Here is an 18,891-nt window from a genome sequence, read left to right as displayed (position 1 = left end):
AGAGAACTATCTTTCCTGACCTCATGTAGACAAGAATAAAATAAAATCCATCCAACTTTTCACATTTTCCTCTCCTTTCAATCTCTGTTTCTAAGACCTTGTTTCATAAAATGCACCACGAACTCATTGAAAAGGAAATCTGGAGCTCAATTTCTAGAGTTAAAATGTCTGTTTTCCAAATAAACACAACCTGGGACATTAGTTAAAAGCTATCATTTTCTATGGTTCACATTTCCCCTTTTATAATAAGTAAATTAATCCCAATAATGAATAATATTGACAATTTTATTAAAAACCATAATTTTACCATGCTGCTTATTTCCAAGCCCTTGCTTGGAAATAATGAATGGTTTTTGAGGTAAAAAAAAAGACCTGGATTTGAATTCTGGCTCTACCACTTATAGCTACGTGTCCCTGAACAAAATCTTAATCCATTTCTCTACATGTAAAATACTACCTACCTTCTTCTAGTATTGTGACAATATGTAAATTACCTCACAGAGAGCTTTTCACATACTAGTTGTTCATTAAATAAGAGTATGGTTATTATTATAATTAGCTATCATGTTTGCCAATATCTACTTATTAACTAATTTCATTATTTTCTTCTTAGATGTGTCATATGTAATTTTTTTTTTCTGGCTTGCCAAGCATTTTCAGATAGGCTGGTATATGTCATAAAATGTCTTTTGCATTTAAAAAAAAAAAAAAAAAAAAAACTTCACTGGGCCAGGTGCAGTAGCACACACCTGTAATCCCAGCAGCAGCAGCTTGGGAGGCTGAGGCAGGAGAATCACAAGTCCAAAGTCAGCCTCAGGAACTTAGCCCTAAGCAATTTAGTAAGACCGTGTCTCAAAGTGAAAAGTAAAAAGGCTGGGGATGTTGCTCAGTGGTTAAGCACCCTGGATTCAATCCCTAGTTCCAAAAACAAACAAAAAACTCACTGGACTATCCTAAGATACACTAAAAAGAGGGAAAAGAAAAAAAGGTAGTTTTTAATTTTCAAATTTTGAAACATTTTACTGAATACCAGTCATGTGACAGTAAATTATAAAAATGCAAGTTCTGCCTACCAACATCCTGGTCATTCATTCACCCCTGTCAATCTCTTTAAATTTCACCTGGTTGTCTCTTTCAGTTTTTACAGGGAGAGTTGACTTCTACACAATTGGTACATTTTAGTAGTTTTTCTGCTGTCCTTTTTAGCTTAAAGACTCTAACTTATAGTGTATTTGTTTCATATTCAGGTCACTGACTGGTGTGTTGGTACCCACAAATAGCTCTCATGGTCTGGTTGCCATGGTCACACCTTCTCTTCGAAACCAACCTGCACACACACATACACCACTTCACATCACACACTCAGCTGGGTTCAATAGCACATATCCATCTCCCGGCTCTGAGGGATTCTTTCCAGAAACTGGCTTGGAAGAATCTAGATAGATAGATAGATAGATAGATACATACATACATACATACATACATACTATAGTATCTATTGATAGACAAAACTTTGAAAACCAAATTAATAAGTGATCATTTATGTCAGTATTCTTCCAACTGTTTTGAATGAGACTCAGCAAAAATAGATCTGATGTCAGAATACAGTCAACATACATAAACATAAATATCTAAAACAGAAGTAAATTATAGAAAACAAGTTACTCTTGCCACGTGCAACAATTTCTGACATTTTCTATTGTTTCATCTAAAATGTTGCTTAAGACTTTCTGAACTGTTTTCTAATCCCCCACAATCGGAAAAAAAAAAAAAAAAATGTAGCCTAACATTTCTGCAGGTTAGAGTTAAAGAAACTGAGACTCAAAGAAATAAAGGGTCTTGTACTAGGTCACCAAAAGCGATAACTGAACAAGCCAGAACCTGACCATTCTGACTCCCTGCTCAAGGCTGTTTTCAACCTAAAGTGAAACAAACATTCTAAATACCAACTCCCCTCAGATAGGACTGGAGATCTGAAGCCGAAAACATGCTGCTACTCTGAGAAACCAGGAACATTTTGATTCTAAACGATGATGAACACTGACCTCAACCTGAACCTCCAATTTAGGCAGGTTTAATTTTTTCTAAGTCAAGCCCATGGCCTAGCATGACTTGGCAAATAAGCATTTTTTTTTCTTTTCATTAACCCTTTCTCCAGCCAATGCAAACAACACAGGAAAAGCCAGTGTTTTTCTCAGAGTTAGTTTTAATACTTCGGTTACACATGCACAGGCATTGTTTGTCCATGAAAGGCTGGCTTAGAAACAGGGATGAATAGTTCCTCTTTGCATTTACCAGGCTCAAGCACAGCTGTTTTCTTCCCCACGAAGGCTGCTTAATTAAAATTTAAACATCAAAACCACATAGATCAATACGTGGACCTGAATGATCCAGAGCCTATGAGATGTTAATGTTACTAACACCAGCCACCCCGGGCACTTTTAAAGCCTCAATTACAGAAAGTGCGATTGCTTAAGAACCTTCATTACAAACAGTTTGGCAGCTTAAAATGTCTATCCACTGACATCAGGTTGTGTGGGGGTTTTGTTGTTGTTATTTTGTTTTGTATTCCTCCTTCTCCTTCTTTAGTGTGTGCTGGTGAGTGTGTGTCTGTCTGTCGAGCAGGTTGCAAGGTGGGAATCCTGTATCAAGCCAGAGACAGTAGCAGACTCGTGGGGGGTGAAGGCCAAACCCGGCGGCTCAGAGCGTAAGAAGGCTTGGACCCTGTGCTATTGCACTGACCTCTCTGAAAACCTAACCCAGGCCCGAAGGGTCGTGAGACGCACTTGAGGCGAAAGAGCAGCATGTGACCTGCCCTGGGTGCTGCGTTGCCTCCTCGGGGGCACGCAAGCCCCCAAAGCCCAAGGGCAAAGCGCTGGGGCCTCCTTAAAGCAGAGCGCGCCAGGAGAGGGTGGGGTGCAAACTGCTGCGCAGCGGCTCCGGAGCGAGAATACAGAGAGCGGGTTGGGTGAAGGGCGGGCTAGCGAACCCTAAAATTAGCGCTCCGGAAGCTGGGGCAGTGCGCCGCTGCGCGGAGATGGCGGCCACCCGAGCGCTGTCCCTGGGGTGCGCGGCCCCTCTGAGCCTTCCGAGCGCGCGAGGACCAGGAGGGCGACCAATGCAGAAGGCAGGAAGAAGGAAGGAAGAACACGGGACCACGTGTAGCCTCTTGAGACCCAGGGGTCCATTGCTCCTCCCCCAACTGCGGCAGAAAATTTAAGAGCTTCAGAATTTAAAACCCCAGAATCCTCCAGAATCCTTGTTGTTGAACTTGAAAATTTGGTTGGCTCATTTTCAGTGAGACCTTTCCTTTCCTGAGTTTTCATTTAAACCCGTTTCTCTCCTCCCCCATTCCTCAAACAGAATTAGTGTTGCTCTTTGGTTTGAGGGGTCTGGGTGTTGCTTTGTTTTTGTTGGGGGGCGTCCTTTTTTGGCGGAGGGGGGGGTCCGAGCTGGGAGGCGGTGTGCATCCGAATATGTCCCAGCAAGATAAACAATTCTGAAGGTCAGATGGCTTCCCACTGGGCCCTCTGAAAAGATTAATGCCCGTTAAGATTCTCCATCAACGTTTTTCATGAGAACCCAAACTGTTTAAGTCCCAAGTATTTCAGATATGCCAATAATGCATTGAAAACGTACATTTTAATGATTAACTATTATGAACACCCCAAAATAAAATTATCAAAATTCTGAAAGGTATTATAAGGAAATCTGTGAAATGGAAATATGTGTTAGCCAAGATTAAATACAGAATAAAAAGCTGTAGTTATATTTAGCGCTACAAAAATGGAAAATTGAATGACACTATTTGGAAACCAAAAGTCAGTCATTTAAAAGAGACATTTATTATATAACTAGAATTTTTAGAATAATGTATGCATAGTAATGTTAAATCAGCCATTAATACAACTTAAACATATTCATGGAGTGACATCTCATCCCTAGCATCTTTTAGCCTCCCCTCTGCAGTTGTCCCCTTACCTTTATTTTCAGAATCTTTCATTCTCTGCTTTCTCCCTCAGCTGCAAATAAGCAGAAAAGTCCAGCTGATTCTGCAACCCTGACTTTTGATTTGTCATTCACAGACAGTCAGCGGTCTCGGGGGCGAAGTCCCTCAGCGGAGGAGCACCCAGGCTATGATAATTGCATGCAAGTCGGTGTGCGGGGTTATAATTTTGCTTATGCTAGAGCGGAAAGGATGGGGATGAAGGCAGACGTAAACACAACTTCCAAAACATGGCATGGAACCGGATCCGGAGCCAGGCTTGCCTTTCCTTCCCTCAGGGTATGGGAACCAATTGTTTAGCGCCTCCTTGCCTCCGGAGAGATTGGTTCACATTGAAAGGCAAATGTCTGTGCCCTGCGCTGGGCTTGCTTTCAAACAGTAACCTCATGTTTGAAGGGGATTAGGAGCCCTGTGTTTTGTTTTCGCTTACATATTCATTCATTGCTTCATTCATCTCATCAACATTTTTTACCCTTCTGTGGTTCAAGAACCATGCTAGGTACTGAGGATACAGCAGTATGTGAGACCAGTCCCCAGTACTCAAGGTGCTCACTGCTGTTTAAAAACAAAAAGTATGAAGTGCAATACAAGGACCTGTGTCTGGTGTGTGAACACAAGTTACTGAACTCAGTGGCCCAGGTCTAAGTAGATAATCAAGGAGACTTTATTGATTGGCTGTAAGCCATTGGTGACTCAGCCAGGAATAGGTATGAGAAAGCCAAACCAGGAGATCCCTCTGTTGCAAGGCAAGGAAAATTCAAGCAAATAAATCTTCCATTCATTCAAGCTTACTTCATATCCTTAAACAACTGAGATTCATTAATTCATTCCTTTGATCATTCACTCAACAAATGGTTATTTGTGCCAGACACTGTTCTCCCTGTTAGGGTTTTAGAATACAAAAATAAACCAAGTGCCTGCTCCCATGACCAGTACATTCTGGTGGGAGGATTCAGACAGGCAATAGGCAAACACAGACATATATTAAATGGCAGTAAATGCTGTGAAGAAAAATGAAGCATGGAAATCAGGTAACAGAGGTGCCATCTTAGATAGGGAAGCCAAGTGAGGTGACATTTAACTTGTGGAAAATAGGTCAGGATTATCAGTCTTCCCTCTGTCTTCACTCAGAATTCTTTTCGTTGTTGTTTGTTTACTTAAGTTCCGAACCCTCAGAACCTTCTCTACTCCAAATGCCCTCACTGATGTCTGGTGTTTGTTCTCCATTATTCAGGTTGGTAAACTGATACCCATAAAGATTAACTGACCCAATCTAAGACCTAAGTTGGGAGAAAAGCAACAAAAAGAAATACATCTACCTGTTGCTCTCATCCACAGAAATTGCTGGGTTAAATACAATATTGACACAAAATTTACTGAACTAGGAGTCAAGATAAGTGATTGAAGACTTCTCTGCCTACCATTTATTAACTGAGTAGTGTAAGACAGATGACTTAGCCTCTCTGTCATCAATTTCCTCATGTGTAAAATGGGCTAATCATACCTGCTCTGGATATACACCAGGCTGTTTGCAAGATCAAAAGAGAGAACAGATGCAGTACTTTGTAAACTAAGCACTCTATAAATGAAAGGTATAATTACCAACTGCTTGGGCACATTTAAGAAGACTAATTGCCAGTGTTCAGCTACCCATTATGCAGCCAAGAGTCAAATAAGGCTATGGAGTGATTTTATGACCACTAGGGCTCCCTGCGGGTGATTTCTAGTTGCTAAAATTTGAAGACTCTGGAAGTTTGGAAAATTTTAAGGTTATTTTTGTTTGTTTTGTTTTGTATTTTTTTGTTTCCATCTTTCCTTGGCAGTAATAACTTTTTGCTCTTGTTTGACAACTTAAGACCAATGAAGAATATGCCGCTATCGTTTTGATCTTGAATGTCCTCCAAAGGCCCATGTGTTAAAGACATGGTCCCCAAGGTGGTGACATTTGGGAGGTGGTGGAAACTTTAAGAGCAAGGTCTTTAAGTCATTGGGGGTATGGCCTCAAAGAGTACTGTGGGACCCCAACCCTTCCTCTTTTTCTTTGCTTCCTCATCATGAAGCAAATAGTTCTGCTGTACCACATGCACCTGCCATGATGTGCTGCCTCACCACAGGCCCAAAGTAATAAAGCCAATCATGGACTGGAACCTCCAAAGCTATGAGCTAAAATAAACATTTTTTTCTTTATAAGTCATCCCAGGGATTGTTACAGTGGTAGAAAGCTAACTAACACATGTGCCTTCATCATAACTCCTCACTGGCCACCAAATGAGGCACTGGCCCATACATCACATCAAAGAAATGGCCATCTCTGCCTTCCATGACTAAGTCCAGAACAGTCAAAATGTGACCAGTAGCAGCACATTGCAGAGCTGAGAAGCTGAGGAATTTATGCACCATTTCATTCAATGGTATTCTTTGTGCCAGGTATTGCTCTGAACAATTAAGACTGACACAGAGCCAAGAAAATTCTCTGTCCTCAGGAGCTTATGGTCTCAGGTCAAGAGGTTTCTACAAGGTGTGCTGACTTATCAAGACAAAGGAATGTCCAGACCTGGGTTGGATAGTGGGGCAAGGGTTCTGAGGCAGAAAAGACTAGGTTCAAACACAGGCTCTGCCATTTACTGGCCCCTAAGGTTAGATGGGGCAAATTCTTGTACCTCTCCAAGTTTCCATTCCTGATCTGTAAGATGAAGATAATAATAGTACATTTCCCCTAGGGACGGGTGAGACTCAAATGAGTTAAAACTTGTAAAGTGCATGGCATGAAGTCTGACGCATAAAGTAAGGGCTCCATAAATACTATAAGATTATGACCTGGGTCAAATTTAGCCCTCTGAGCCTCAGTCTCCTCATAAAATATGAAAAATAATAACTAGTTTGTATGGTTATTGTGAGAATTACATATCAAAGAGGAAATAAAGCTCTTGGCATAACCACTGACCAGTCTCACTCCAGGCCCTTTTTAATCAAGCAAGCTGCTCCAGGGTGGGGGTGGGGAGTAAGACTGGGAGTAGTAGGAAAGTGGGAGAAGGGAAGAAGGACTGCCATTTTATACTTTAAAAGAAACAACTAGTTTTTTGAAAGTGTGGTCATGACTAGGGACCCCTGCATCTTACCCAACACTGAAATTTGGAAAGTTTCAAGTGTTCAGAAAAGTCAAAAGATTTGTACAGTGAGTCCCAGGCTCAGGTACATTTTGATATATTTGGTACATGTTTCTCTCTATTCATCCTCGATTGATTTTTTTAAAAAAAAATATGCTGAGGCATTTTGAAGGTCTCATTAAATAAAAAGCCTTTGTTTCCCCTCCTGACACCATACCCTGATCCACTGGCCACTCCTTCCAGGATCATGTCTTGCATTGCCCCAGGACAAACCTCAAGGCCCACCTCAGGGTGGGACAAAAATGGCCTCAAACTTGGGAGTTTTCCACAACAAAGCACTCTCTGGCAGACTCCAACCTTCAAATAAACTGGAATAATGAAACCAAGGACCACTATAAGCAGACACTGCTGGGCATGATGCTCTGTCTCAACAACTGCATTGAGGGAAGGCTTCAGGCAGGCTCCACTGGCCACTGAGTCCCTCCACAGCTCTGCACATTCCTTCTCTTGTTAGATGCCACTTCTGAGTCACTAGCGTGGTGAGTCATGCCTAGCAGGCGAGGCCATCTTGAGAGCAAATCGAAGAAAATTTTCAAGAACAACCAGTGAGACCCTGAACTGAAAGGGAATGAGGATACTTATTGTCCTGGCATTCAAAAACGAAAGGAAAACAACACTGCAGCAGTACTGGGGGTTAAATTTCTAAGCTGCAAATTTTACTCTGAAGAAAGACTGAAACAAACAAACAAAAAAATTAAATTAAAAACCCTTCTATAATCCTTGGGGTACTTTCATTTCTTGCTTAATGGATAGGTAAGCAAGGAGAGACCCAGAAGATCCCTCCCTCATGAGGCAGATCAAATGTCTTTCTGATGAGGCTGGAGCCTCTTCTAGCTTCCTCGTTCATTGCCTAGACATGGCAGTGGGGGGTGAAGGAGGGTGGCTCCCCCCACCATCACACTTGGTCTTCCTCAGTCCAGCCAGGCCTCTGGTTTGCTCAGAGCACCAAATGACCATAAAAGAGGTGAGGCAAAAGAGAAGAGGTGCTAACGTGTAGAGGGGGTGGAGGTGTACGATGGGGAACTAACCACAGAAGAGAGTAACACTACCACAAGAAAAGCTGGTAGGGCTGGGCTTGCAGCTCAGTAGCAGAGCGCTTGCCTGGCACGTGTGAGGCACTGGGTTCAATGCTTAGCACCACATCAAAATAAATAAATAAAATAAAGGTTTGTGTCCTTCTACCATTTAAAAACATTAAAAAGTAATAATAAATAAAAAACTGGTTAAACTCCCATGATGCCAAGTTACCAGGCAATGGGAAGAAAAGTAACTATCTGCCAGGCAATTTTCTTATTTCCATTTTCACACATTTATTGAGAACTTATCTGTCCAAGAGTGTCTATTAGGATGCTCACAGCAGACTGCCTGGGTTTGAATCCCAGGGTACTAGCTGTGTAACTTTGAAAATTTAAAAAAAAAAAAAATTTTTTTTTTTCAAACCCGGCTCTCTCTGCTCTACCTTTCCTCATTTATAAAATAGGGATTACTATAAGAATTAAAAACTAAATGAAACATGCACTGCTTCAGACTGTGGCTTCCACACAATAAGCAGTGCATACGATTTAACTCTTGCCAGTCCCAGTTTTCTGGGAAGCAGAGTCAAGGTCACTTGCCAAGACAAGGAGGGGAGGGATATGATCCTATTATTCTCCTTTTATTGGTGAGAGCTTGGGAGCCCAGGAGGGTCTGATAATATATTCATTGCACAGTCAGCAAATTGAAGAGTTAAGACAACCCCACATTTGCTGGCTTGAAAGCCCTTGCTCATTCAACAGGTCACAGGTTCTCATATTTCTACAAGCATCAGAATCATTGTCAAAACACAGGTTTCTGAGCCCTGACCCCCAGAGTTTCCAGTTTGACAGCTCTGAGGTGGGTGCTGATAATTTGCATTTTTAACAAATTCAAGGGTGATGTTGATACTGTTGGTCTGGAGAACATGCTTAGAGAACCATGGCTCTACCATCATGCACCGATCTGCAGAAAGGATGGCAGAAGGAATCAAGCTTAATATTGTAGATCCATGGGATTTTCCCACTCTGGCAAAGGGGTTGTTACTTCCAGAGCTTAGCTGACGCGTCTCATATTTAAATAGTCTTTTCATATTTATGATCTCATTTGATCTTTCAAAGGACCTTGGGAATAAGCTAAGTAGAGATGATTGCCTCCATTTAATGTGATTTGTTTTTAGGGACAGATTTTCAGAAAATGACAGTAAGAGACAAAACCAATTACCTGGCAAGGGTTCTGTCCTCCTCTCCAAGTAACCTATCCTAGAAAGTACTCCCTGCTGATGAAGCCTGACTCTAGTTCCAGCTGTGTTTTCCCAGGGACAACCACAGCTCAGGAAAGGACTCCTTGCCCTAGCAGAGTCTGGATGAGATGACTTCTCCTGGGAGGAACTCCTGGTCAATTATCAACCATAATTTTAGGACTAGAGAAGTCTGCTCATCACAAAATATTTCTACTCTCTATTCACTACCTTTTCTGTAATCTAAAAACTTCCATAATTGACTAAAATAGCATTCTCTGGAAAGAACCAATGCATTTGGAGGACTAATTCCACCCAACATAGTTTGCCTATATTCTCTTTCAGAACTACTTACATGGTATATTTTTTAAGGTTGTTTTCACATCTAAATCAAATAAATGACTAGTATCTATAATATGTAAATAATTATAAATAATAAGAAAAACTACTGAAGACAAGCTTAATGGTACCTTGTAAAATAATTTATGTGCTTCTGTATAACTGACATCACAGAAACACCCAAAAGTTGACTGTTTTGAAATTTAAACGATTAAATAAAAATTAAAAGAGGATACTTACAGAAAAAAGAAAAAGAAAAGAAAAAGAAAAACTACCAAATAAAAGAATAGGAAAATATAGAAAAAGCTTTTCGTAGAGGTTCTCACAAGCATGGCCAATATTCAGGTGAAAAGACACTCAACTTCATTATTCATCGAGGAAATCAATATAAAATAAGCATACAGTACCATTTCATACTCATTAAATCGCCAAGCATTAAAAATCTAGCAATAGAGGCTGGGATTGTGGTTCAGTGGTAGAGCACTTGCCTAGCATGTGTGAGGCACTGGGTTGGATTCTCAGCACCACATATAAGTAAATGAACAAAATAAAGGTTCATCAACATCTAAAAAATATATTTTTTAAAAAAATCTAGCAATAGCCGGGAGTAGTGGTGCACACCTATAATTCCAGTGGCTCAGGAGACTGATATAGGAGGATCATGAATTCAAAGCCAGCTTGAGCAATGGCTAAGAAACTTAGTGAGATCCTGTCTCTAAATAAAATACAAAATGGGGCTGGGGATATTGCTCAGTGGTGGAGTGCCCCTGAGGTCAATCCTTGGTACAAAATAAAATAAAATAAAATAAAATATAACAATAGATAAACTGATGGAACTAGAGAACATCATGCTGAGTGAAATAAGCCAGACCCAGAAAGTCAAGGGTAAAATTTTTCTCTCATATTCAGAAGCTAGAGAAAGAGAGAAAAAAATGAATTAAGAGGAGGGGGATCTCATGAAAAACAGAAGGGAGACCAATAGAGTGAAAAAAGGGGCTCAAAAGTGGGAGGGGAAAGCACAGGGAAATCCTGGGGAATGAAATCTACCAAATTATGCTATGTCCATGTACAAACACAACATAATGGATCACATATGTAAATATATTATGATAATGAAATAATTAAAATAATAATATAGAAAGAACAGTAGGAGAGTAGAGCAAACGAGATCAGTGCAAAGAAGAGGGGAGGTAATGAGAAGGTACTGGGGAATGAAATTGATCAAATTATGTTATGTGCATGTACAAATATGGCATAATGAATCCTACTATCATGTATAATTATAAAGCACCAATAATTTTTTTTAAAGTCTAGCAATACTTAGTAAGAAATCATGAATCTCACACATTGCTGATAAGAACGAACTGAAATAGCAGGAACGTATAGATATTTACTTGTTAATATTCCAAATTTTTTAAAAAAGAATATGACCTTTGATCCAGTAATTGTCCTTCTAGGTTTTAATACTATAGCTATCGTCACAAAAGTTCAGACTCATTCTCTTTGGAGCTATACAGGAATTAAATAATTCATTCAAAAAAAAATAATTCATTCATTCCAAACATATTTATTGAACATCTACTATGTACAGGAGAAAGCGTTAGGATGAAAAGAAGCCAAGAGTCCCTAGAAGCCATGGTCCTTCTTACCTGCAGCCTCTGTGTTATAGGGGGTAGAAGAAGGGAGAAAGAAGGAGGTTGGTGCAGAAGACCTTTTGGTGGGCCCAAAAGATGTAGCTGTCCCAAAGTATCCTCCAGCTATGATCTTTTTCCCATTGCTCACTCAACTTTCCAGTTCTACAACTAACCATATTTGGGGAGGGATTATATGGTCAAAGATCTGGACTCATATTTATAAAAATAACAACCCGTCCTTTGTGAGTCTCCATGTATCAGGAACTCACTTAATCATCACAATAACATGATGACATAGAAATTTTCATCCCCATTTTGCAGATGATATATAACTAAGTTTTGAAAAGATTAAGAACTGTTAACTTTTTGTTAACATAGTTAACAAAATACCTGACATACACCCAAATACCTGACATACACAACTTAAAGGAGGAAAGATTTGTTTCAACTCATTGTTTCAGAGGTTTCAGTGCAGGGTGGGTCATTCCAGGCCTGTGGTCAGGCAGTATGTCATGGTGCAAGGATGTTGCAGAGCAAAGTTGTTCACCTCATAGTTCAGGAAACAGAAAGAGAAAGAGAGGGTGGAAGGGGTCAGGGACAAGATACAGTCCCCAAAGACACACTCCAAGAACCAGTTCCCTCCAAACATGCCCTACCTCCTACAATTTTTACCACCTCCCAATAATGCCATCAGCTATGAATTCCTTAATGGATTAATCCATTGATGAGACCAGGGCCCCTTGTGATCCAATCAGTTTCCAAAGTCCCCACCTCTGAACAATGCCAAATTGCGGACCAAGCCATCAACATATGAATCTTTGGGTGTTACTTCTTATCTAAACCATAACAAGTATCCTGGCCAATATCACACAGCTCATTAGTGTGCCACATATTAGTGTCATGTTATAATCACAGTCTAACATCAAAGCATAGGATACTGGAAGCCCAAAGTGATATTGATATCATCATGAGAAATTCATGCCACTCTTCAAAATACCAAACATAATTAGGATATGGATTTCTTTAACTGCACAGCACTTATTAATTTTACCTCTCCCCTCCATGAATAGAGACATTAAAACATGTTTATTTTGTTCAGGGAGATGTGACAGGGTATTCCACAGGTAGTCAGGTCCAAGTCAGACACTCACCAGTCACATGACTGCCTACATGCCACTCAGGTGTCTAGATTCGCCTTTCTCAGGTATAAAATGAGGGAAATAAGTAACATCTACCCTCCCTCCTTCCAAGGGTATTATCAAGATCTGAGAAAGATTTTGTAGTTGAACTACTCTATAAAGTAGCTTTTAAGAGAAGATATTATAATGACTTTATCCACAGAGCGTATGGGGGAAGGGAAGAGAAATAAATAGTAGAAAAACATAGAGAACAGATAAAATTCCACCTAAGAACTATACTTGGAAGCCATGGGTGAACTCCCAGGACAGGAACAGAGAAACAGAGAGCAGAGGATGCTGTGCATGCAGCATAGACTTGGCTTATGAATTTAAAAACTAGAACTCTTATTCTAACTCAAGTTACTATAGTGGCAGTGTACGTTTACTCCTCTTTTGTACACATTCAACAACTCCTAGAATCACACTCTGTGTGCAGTTGTCACTCAAGAAATACCTGTTGCAATCCCCAGTCTCAATTAAGTTTAAAAAAGGGTTTATAAGCTGTCAACCCTAGGATTCAGCAACAGTTCTTGATGACAGGAGGAAATTTTACCAGTAAACTGACTAAAAGTAGGAACACACTACTTTGAAAGTCAGCAAGATGACAATGTCAACCTATAGAATCTTCCTAGCTACACCAATAGAAAAGTTTGTTTCCAGTGCAATAAATAAATATTTGAAAGATAACTATTGCTGGTCTTTGTCAAATTTATTCTTATAATGCTTACCATGTGCCAAAAACCTCATAACTATTAATTCATTGGACTCATTCATGCATTCAATTCTCAGAACAGGATAGAGGTGACTATCAGTGACAGGGCCAGGATGCCATCTGGTTTTTGCCCTAGATCAGGTCGGCCATTTTAGAAATCAAGGCATGTCAGCCTCTCAGAGGAAAGATCCTTGAATGAGGGAAGCAGATAAAACGCCCCCACATCACCCACACACAGGACAGTGCCAAGCCCTGCACTTAGCCTAGCAGGAGAAGAAAAGATGAATGAGCTTGTGAGGCCAAAATACCAGATGAAGTGACAAATGCCCTGCAGATGAAATTCTAAAGGAGAAGTTACAGGTGGCAGGAACCTCAGGAAAAGCTTCAGGGAGATGATGGCATCTGACTAGTCTTGGCAGAGGAGCAGGAAGCAGACAGGCTGAGAGATGAGAGCATGGCCATTGCAGAAAGAAGTCAGAGCCAGCTCAACCTGTCATTTCTTTGCTTGGTGACTTCTCAGCTCACTTATAATAAAATCCCCACACCTCCTCCTGGCCTGCTGGGTTTTGAGTCCAGCACTACGTCCCTCTTTCCCCTGGCTGGGTTCCAGGAAACCACCCCTAAGTTATTCCCCCAGGCAAGGAAGCACTCCTCTGGCTGCCTGCCAGAAGTAACCCAGTCAGGCTTCAGGTCTCCTCTGGATGGCACTGGCTCAGAGGGGCTTCCCTGTGCACCTGCCTTTCCCTCTTCCAACTTCCATTCCTCCCAATTACCCATAGCACTGCGAGATGGGGATGTGTCTGTTTTAGGTGTGTAATGTCTGACTCCCTCTCTAGAAGTAGTTCCATGAGGAGGGGCCTTGATATTTTGTTCCCTTCAGGCCCCGGTAGAGAGAGGGACTCCATACGAATTGTGGAATGAATGGATGGAGTGAGTCAGTGACTCAACGGATGTGAATTAAGGCCCCAGTGAGGGCAGGATGAAGTGTGCTTGGAAAGTAGTTTATCGTGGCCGGAGTTTGGGAGGTAACCCGGCAGTCTCGACAGACGGTTAGAAAATGGGTGGGTCGAGTCCCGATGGGGAAGACCTTGAAGGAGCTTTATTTTTAGATTAAAGTCCCCCGACGGTACTGCATTGCAGGCTCGGGGCCAGGTGTGGGGGCGCCGGCCACCGGGATGCAAACCTGGCCTGCATTCCCTCTGTGCCAAGCCAGACGGACAGACAGGGAGGTCTGGGCGCGTGGGGGAGACTGCTGGCACTGATCCCGCGCTTCACTGAGCCCCCCCACCCCCACCCCAGGGACTGCAGAGTGGTCTTGTCCCCGCAGCCGACCAAGGGTCGGCGTGGGGGGGGGGGGGCGTCGCCGGGGCCAGGCTGGGCATCCAGGCCTCGCCGCCCACCTGCGCTCCAGGGAGGCTCACACTGCCCACTGCCCAAGAGGCCGCCCCGGCCGCCGAGCCACCGCGGCTCCCGGCAGCTGGAGGTCGGCGCCGGCGGGTAACAGGTCCCCGCCGACCGCGCCCACACTCACCCTGCGCCGCCTTGCCAGCCGAGCGCGTCCTCCAGAGCCTCCGGGTCGCCTTCCACCGCCGCAGCGACGAGAACAGCCTCCTGCTCTTCTTGCCTCCTTTCTCAGTCGCGCCCATCGGTGCGCCCGCGCCCCTCCCCAGCCGCCGCCGCCTCGGCCCGAGGGTCACCGTTCGCAGCCACCGCCGCCGCGCCTCTGCCAGGTGCCGGGCCGCCGCCCGGCTGGACGCGGCCACCGGGGGCGGAGCTTGCGGAGGGGGGAACCGAACCCGCCGGAGACCGCGGGTAGCGCAGCGCGGCGCTCGCGGGGCGAGCACTGAACAGGTGCACGACGAAGCCACAGCCCTTCACCCGGGAGGTGGGGCGCCGTGGCCAGGGACAGCCGGGCATCGTGGATTCACACGGGAAGCCCGTGGGTGCGCACTGCTGTCACTCCCACCTCGCACGCGGTGAAATCGGAGCTCTGCCCAGAGATCACACAGGGCTAAGGGTTGATTCCTGAGTCCCGGGCTCTTTTTTTCCCCCGACACCTTACTACTATCTCAGAATGAATCAACGTGTTAGAAATAAGAAAGAAAAAAACCTGTGGGTACTCCTGTTTTCCTCATACAACAGATTATGAATTACCCATGATTTCTTGAGAACATATGTTCAGTCACTTTTACATGCATGTCATTAAACCTCGTAGCAACCCCGTGTCGTGGGAGGCGTTTCCTATTTTTCAGATGGGGAAACTGAAATAGCAGAGCTGAAGCGCCACCCGCCCCATGAGCACTACTTATCTCTGTTGAGATTCCGCTCCTATTCGGGAGAGGCTGAGGGGGAGATCAAAATGAAGGCACTGACTGGCTGCAGAATTGAGAGCTAGTACTTTTGGAGTGCTTTTTATGTGCCAGTGGTATTCAGGGGAGTGAAACAATACTTAACCTCACAGATTGGGAAACTGAGCAAGAGGGCAAATTACATACCTATAACCTCCATAAAACTTAAATGTTGGTCTCTAGTTACTAGAGATATGCAAATTAAAACTCCACTGAGATTTCATCTCATTCCAGTCAGAATGGCAATTATCAAGAATAAAAATTGTTATATATATATATATATATATATATGCATATATAATGTCTTAAAGAAGAATGAAATTATGGCATTTTCCAGTAAATGGAAGGAGCTGGAGAATATCATGCTAAGAGAAAGAAGCCAATCCCCCAAAAACAAAAGCTGAATGTTTTCTCTGATATGTGGATGCTAATTCACAATGCGAGGGGGGCTAGTGAAGAATACAGTTACTTTTGATTCAGTAGAGGGGATTGACGGGAGGGGAGCAGGTATGAGGATAGGAAGGATAGTAGAATGTATCAGACATTACTATCCTGTGTACTTGCATAACTGTATGACCAGTGGGATTCTACGTTATGTACAACCAGAAGAATGAGAAGTTCTACTTGATTATATATGATGTATCAAAGTGCATTCTACTGTCATGTATAACTAATTAAAACAAATTTTTAAAAAATTGTAATAAAGAATATAAGTAACAATATATGTTAGCAAGGATATGGGGAGAAAGGTACACTCATACATTGCTAGTGGGATGGCAAATTAGTGCAACCGCTCTGGAAAGCAGTGTGGAAATTCCTCAGAAAACTTGGAATGGAACCATCATTTGACCCAGTTATCCCACTCCTTGGTATACACCCAAAGAACCTAAAATCAGCATACTATAGTGATGTAGCCACATCAATGTTTATAGCAGCTCAATTCACAATAGCTAAAGTATGGAACCAACCTAGGTGCCCTTCAACAGATGGATGGATAAAGAAAATGTGGTATATATACACAATGGAATATTACTCAGCCATAAAGAAGAATGAAATTATGGTATTTGATGGTAAATGATGGAACTAGAAACTACTATGCTAAGTGAAATAAGTCAATCCCAAAAATCCAAAGACCAAATGTTCTCTCTGATATGTGGATGCTAACACAGTACAAGCAGGGGAGAAGAATAGAAGTTCAGTAGATTAGACAAAGGGGAATGAAGGGAAGGAAGAAGGGATGGGAAAGGAAAGACAGTAGCTTGAATCAGGCATAACTTCCCTATGTTCACATGTGAAGACATGACCAGTGTAACTCCACATCATGTACAACCACAAGAATGGGAAGCTGTACTCCATGTATGTATAATATGTCAAAATACATTCTACTGTCATGTATATCTAAAAAGAACAAAATTTTTAAAAAGTTAAATGTGGAGTCAAATCACATAATTGCCATTTTTATAGGTCCAACCAATTGAATATCAGACAAGAGCTTCACTAGGTGGTCAAATATAAAATCACCGATGGAGGCAGATGAAAATTGAATGCCCCCAGATGTGATATACTGAGAAAGACACGTTGCCTAGAGGTATTCTGGCCAGAAAAGAACGACCTAAATCTAATCATGAAGAAATATCAGATAAACCCAAAATGAGGCCTATATTACCATAAGGACAGGGGGTACTGGATGCTATGACTTATGCCTGTAATTTAAGCTACTCAGGAGCTTGAAGCAGGAGGATCACAAATTCAAGGCCACCCTGGGCATCTTAGCAAGACCCTGTCTCAAAATTTAAAAAGCTAGGAATGTAGCTCAGTGGTGGTATGCCTCTTGGCTCAATCCCCAGTGCCAAGGGGGGGAAAAAAAAGGAGAGGGGATACTGTATAGTTCAAAAGTAGTGAAGTCAGAAAAGATAATGATCATGAATATGTTCTACATCAAAAAATGCTGACGAGGGGCTGGGGTTGTGATAGAGCGCTTGCCTAGCACATGTGAGGCACTGGGTTTGATCCTCAGCACCACATAAAAATAAGTAAGTAAAATAAAGGTACATGTCCAACTACAACTAAAAAAAAAAATTTTTTTTTTTAAAAAGGCTGAAGAGACATGACAACTAAGTACAATACCTGACCCTAGACTGGACTCTGTACTGAAGTTGCATTTTGTTTTTTAAGTCTCCAAAAGACATTAAGTATGCTCATTTAAAAAAATTGAATATGGGGGCTGGGATTGTGACTCAGTGGTAGAGCACTTTCCTGGCATGTGTGAGGCACTGGGTTCCATTCTCAGCACCACATGTAAATAAATAAAATAAAGGTTCATCGACAACTAAAAAAAGATATTTAAAAATTTTTGTTTTAAAATTAAATATGGGGCTAGGGAGATAACTCAGTTGGTAAAGTGCTTGCCTTACAAGCATAGGGCCCTGGATTTGATCCCCAGCACTGCAAAAAATAAAAATTTTAAAAAATTTAAAAATTAAATTAAATTAAATATGGGCTTGGGATATAGCTCAATTGGTGGAGTTCTTGCCTCGCATGCACAAGGCCCTGGGTTCAATCCCCAGCACCACTAAATAAGTAAATAAATAAATAAGGATGGTAGAAGAGATATTTATTAATGATGTTATTATGTTATTAATGATGTTAATAATGTTTATTATTATTGTTGAAGTTTTATAACTACCTTATGGTTATTTAAGAAAACGTTCCTAGTTTTAGAAGATAGACCCTAAGATATTTCAGACTAATGGATCATGATGCATTTAATTTACCTTTAAGTGGTTGAGAAAAGGGGGCAGTTTTTTGTGTGTAGAAGATGAAGTAGGAAGAATCACTCTACCCAACACTAAGCCCTGCAGTAAAACTTCATTTATCAAATCAGTGTGGTATTCACAGAGCAACAGACACATAGAGCAGTAAAACAGAATAATGAACCCAGAAATACACCCTCAGAAATATGCCCAAGTGATTTTTGGCTAGGAGAAAGATAGCTTTTTCAACAAACGATCCTAGCACATTGGACGTCCATAGGCCAAATAAATAAATCCCCACCTGAACCTCACACCTTATATAAAAATGAAGTCGAAATGGATTGTGGACTTAACTATAAAAGGTAAAACTACAAAAGTTTCAGAAAGAAATAGAAGAACACTTCTAGGTCTAGAAGTATACATAGGGTTCTTAGACTTGTCTCCAAAAGCAGAGTCCACCATAAGAAAAACAGGTAAGGTGGACCTTCTCAAAATATGGATAT

The 18,891-nt window shown here is 41.8% G+C and overlaps 1 protein-coding gene across 5 annotated transcripts in view; it reads right to left on the bottom strand.

Annotated features, from left to right (window-relative positions):
* Positions 1-14,974, bottom strand: part of DNAJC6 (DnaJ heat shock protein family (Hsp40) member C6) — a 164,578-nt gene extending 149,604 nt beyond the window's left edge. For 3 of the 5 annotated variants that reach the window (XM_079130258.1, XM_079130259.1, XM_079130257.1), the window contains exon 1: positions 3,982-4,348. Coding sequence is in view for 2 of the 5 variants with exons in the window: in XM_079130257.1 (XP_078986383.1) it covers positions 3,982-4,003 (22 nt within the window). In the remaining 3 variants the exon portion in view is untranslated. Of the gene's footprint in view, positions 1-3,981; positions 4,349-14,818 lie in introns of those variants that run through there. The other 2 variants (XM_079130256.1, XM_079130264.1) reach the window with 2 other exon arrangements.
* Between the last annotated feature and the right edge of the window lie 3,917 nt (positions 14,975-18,891).

Source organism: Sciurus vulgaris, assembly GCF_902686455.1.
Source record: "Sciurus vulgaris genome assembly, chromosome: 1".
NCBI classification, from domain to species: Eukaryota; Metazoa; Chordata; class Mammalia; order Rodentia; family Sciuridae; genus Sciurus; species Sciurus vulgaris.
This window is presented reverse-complemented; position numbering and strand designations above follow the sequence as displayed.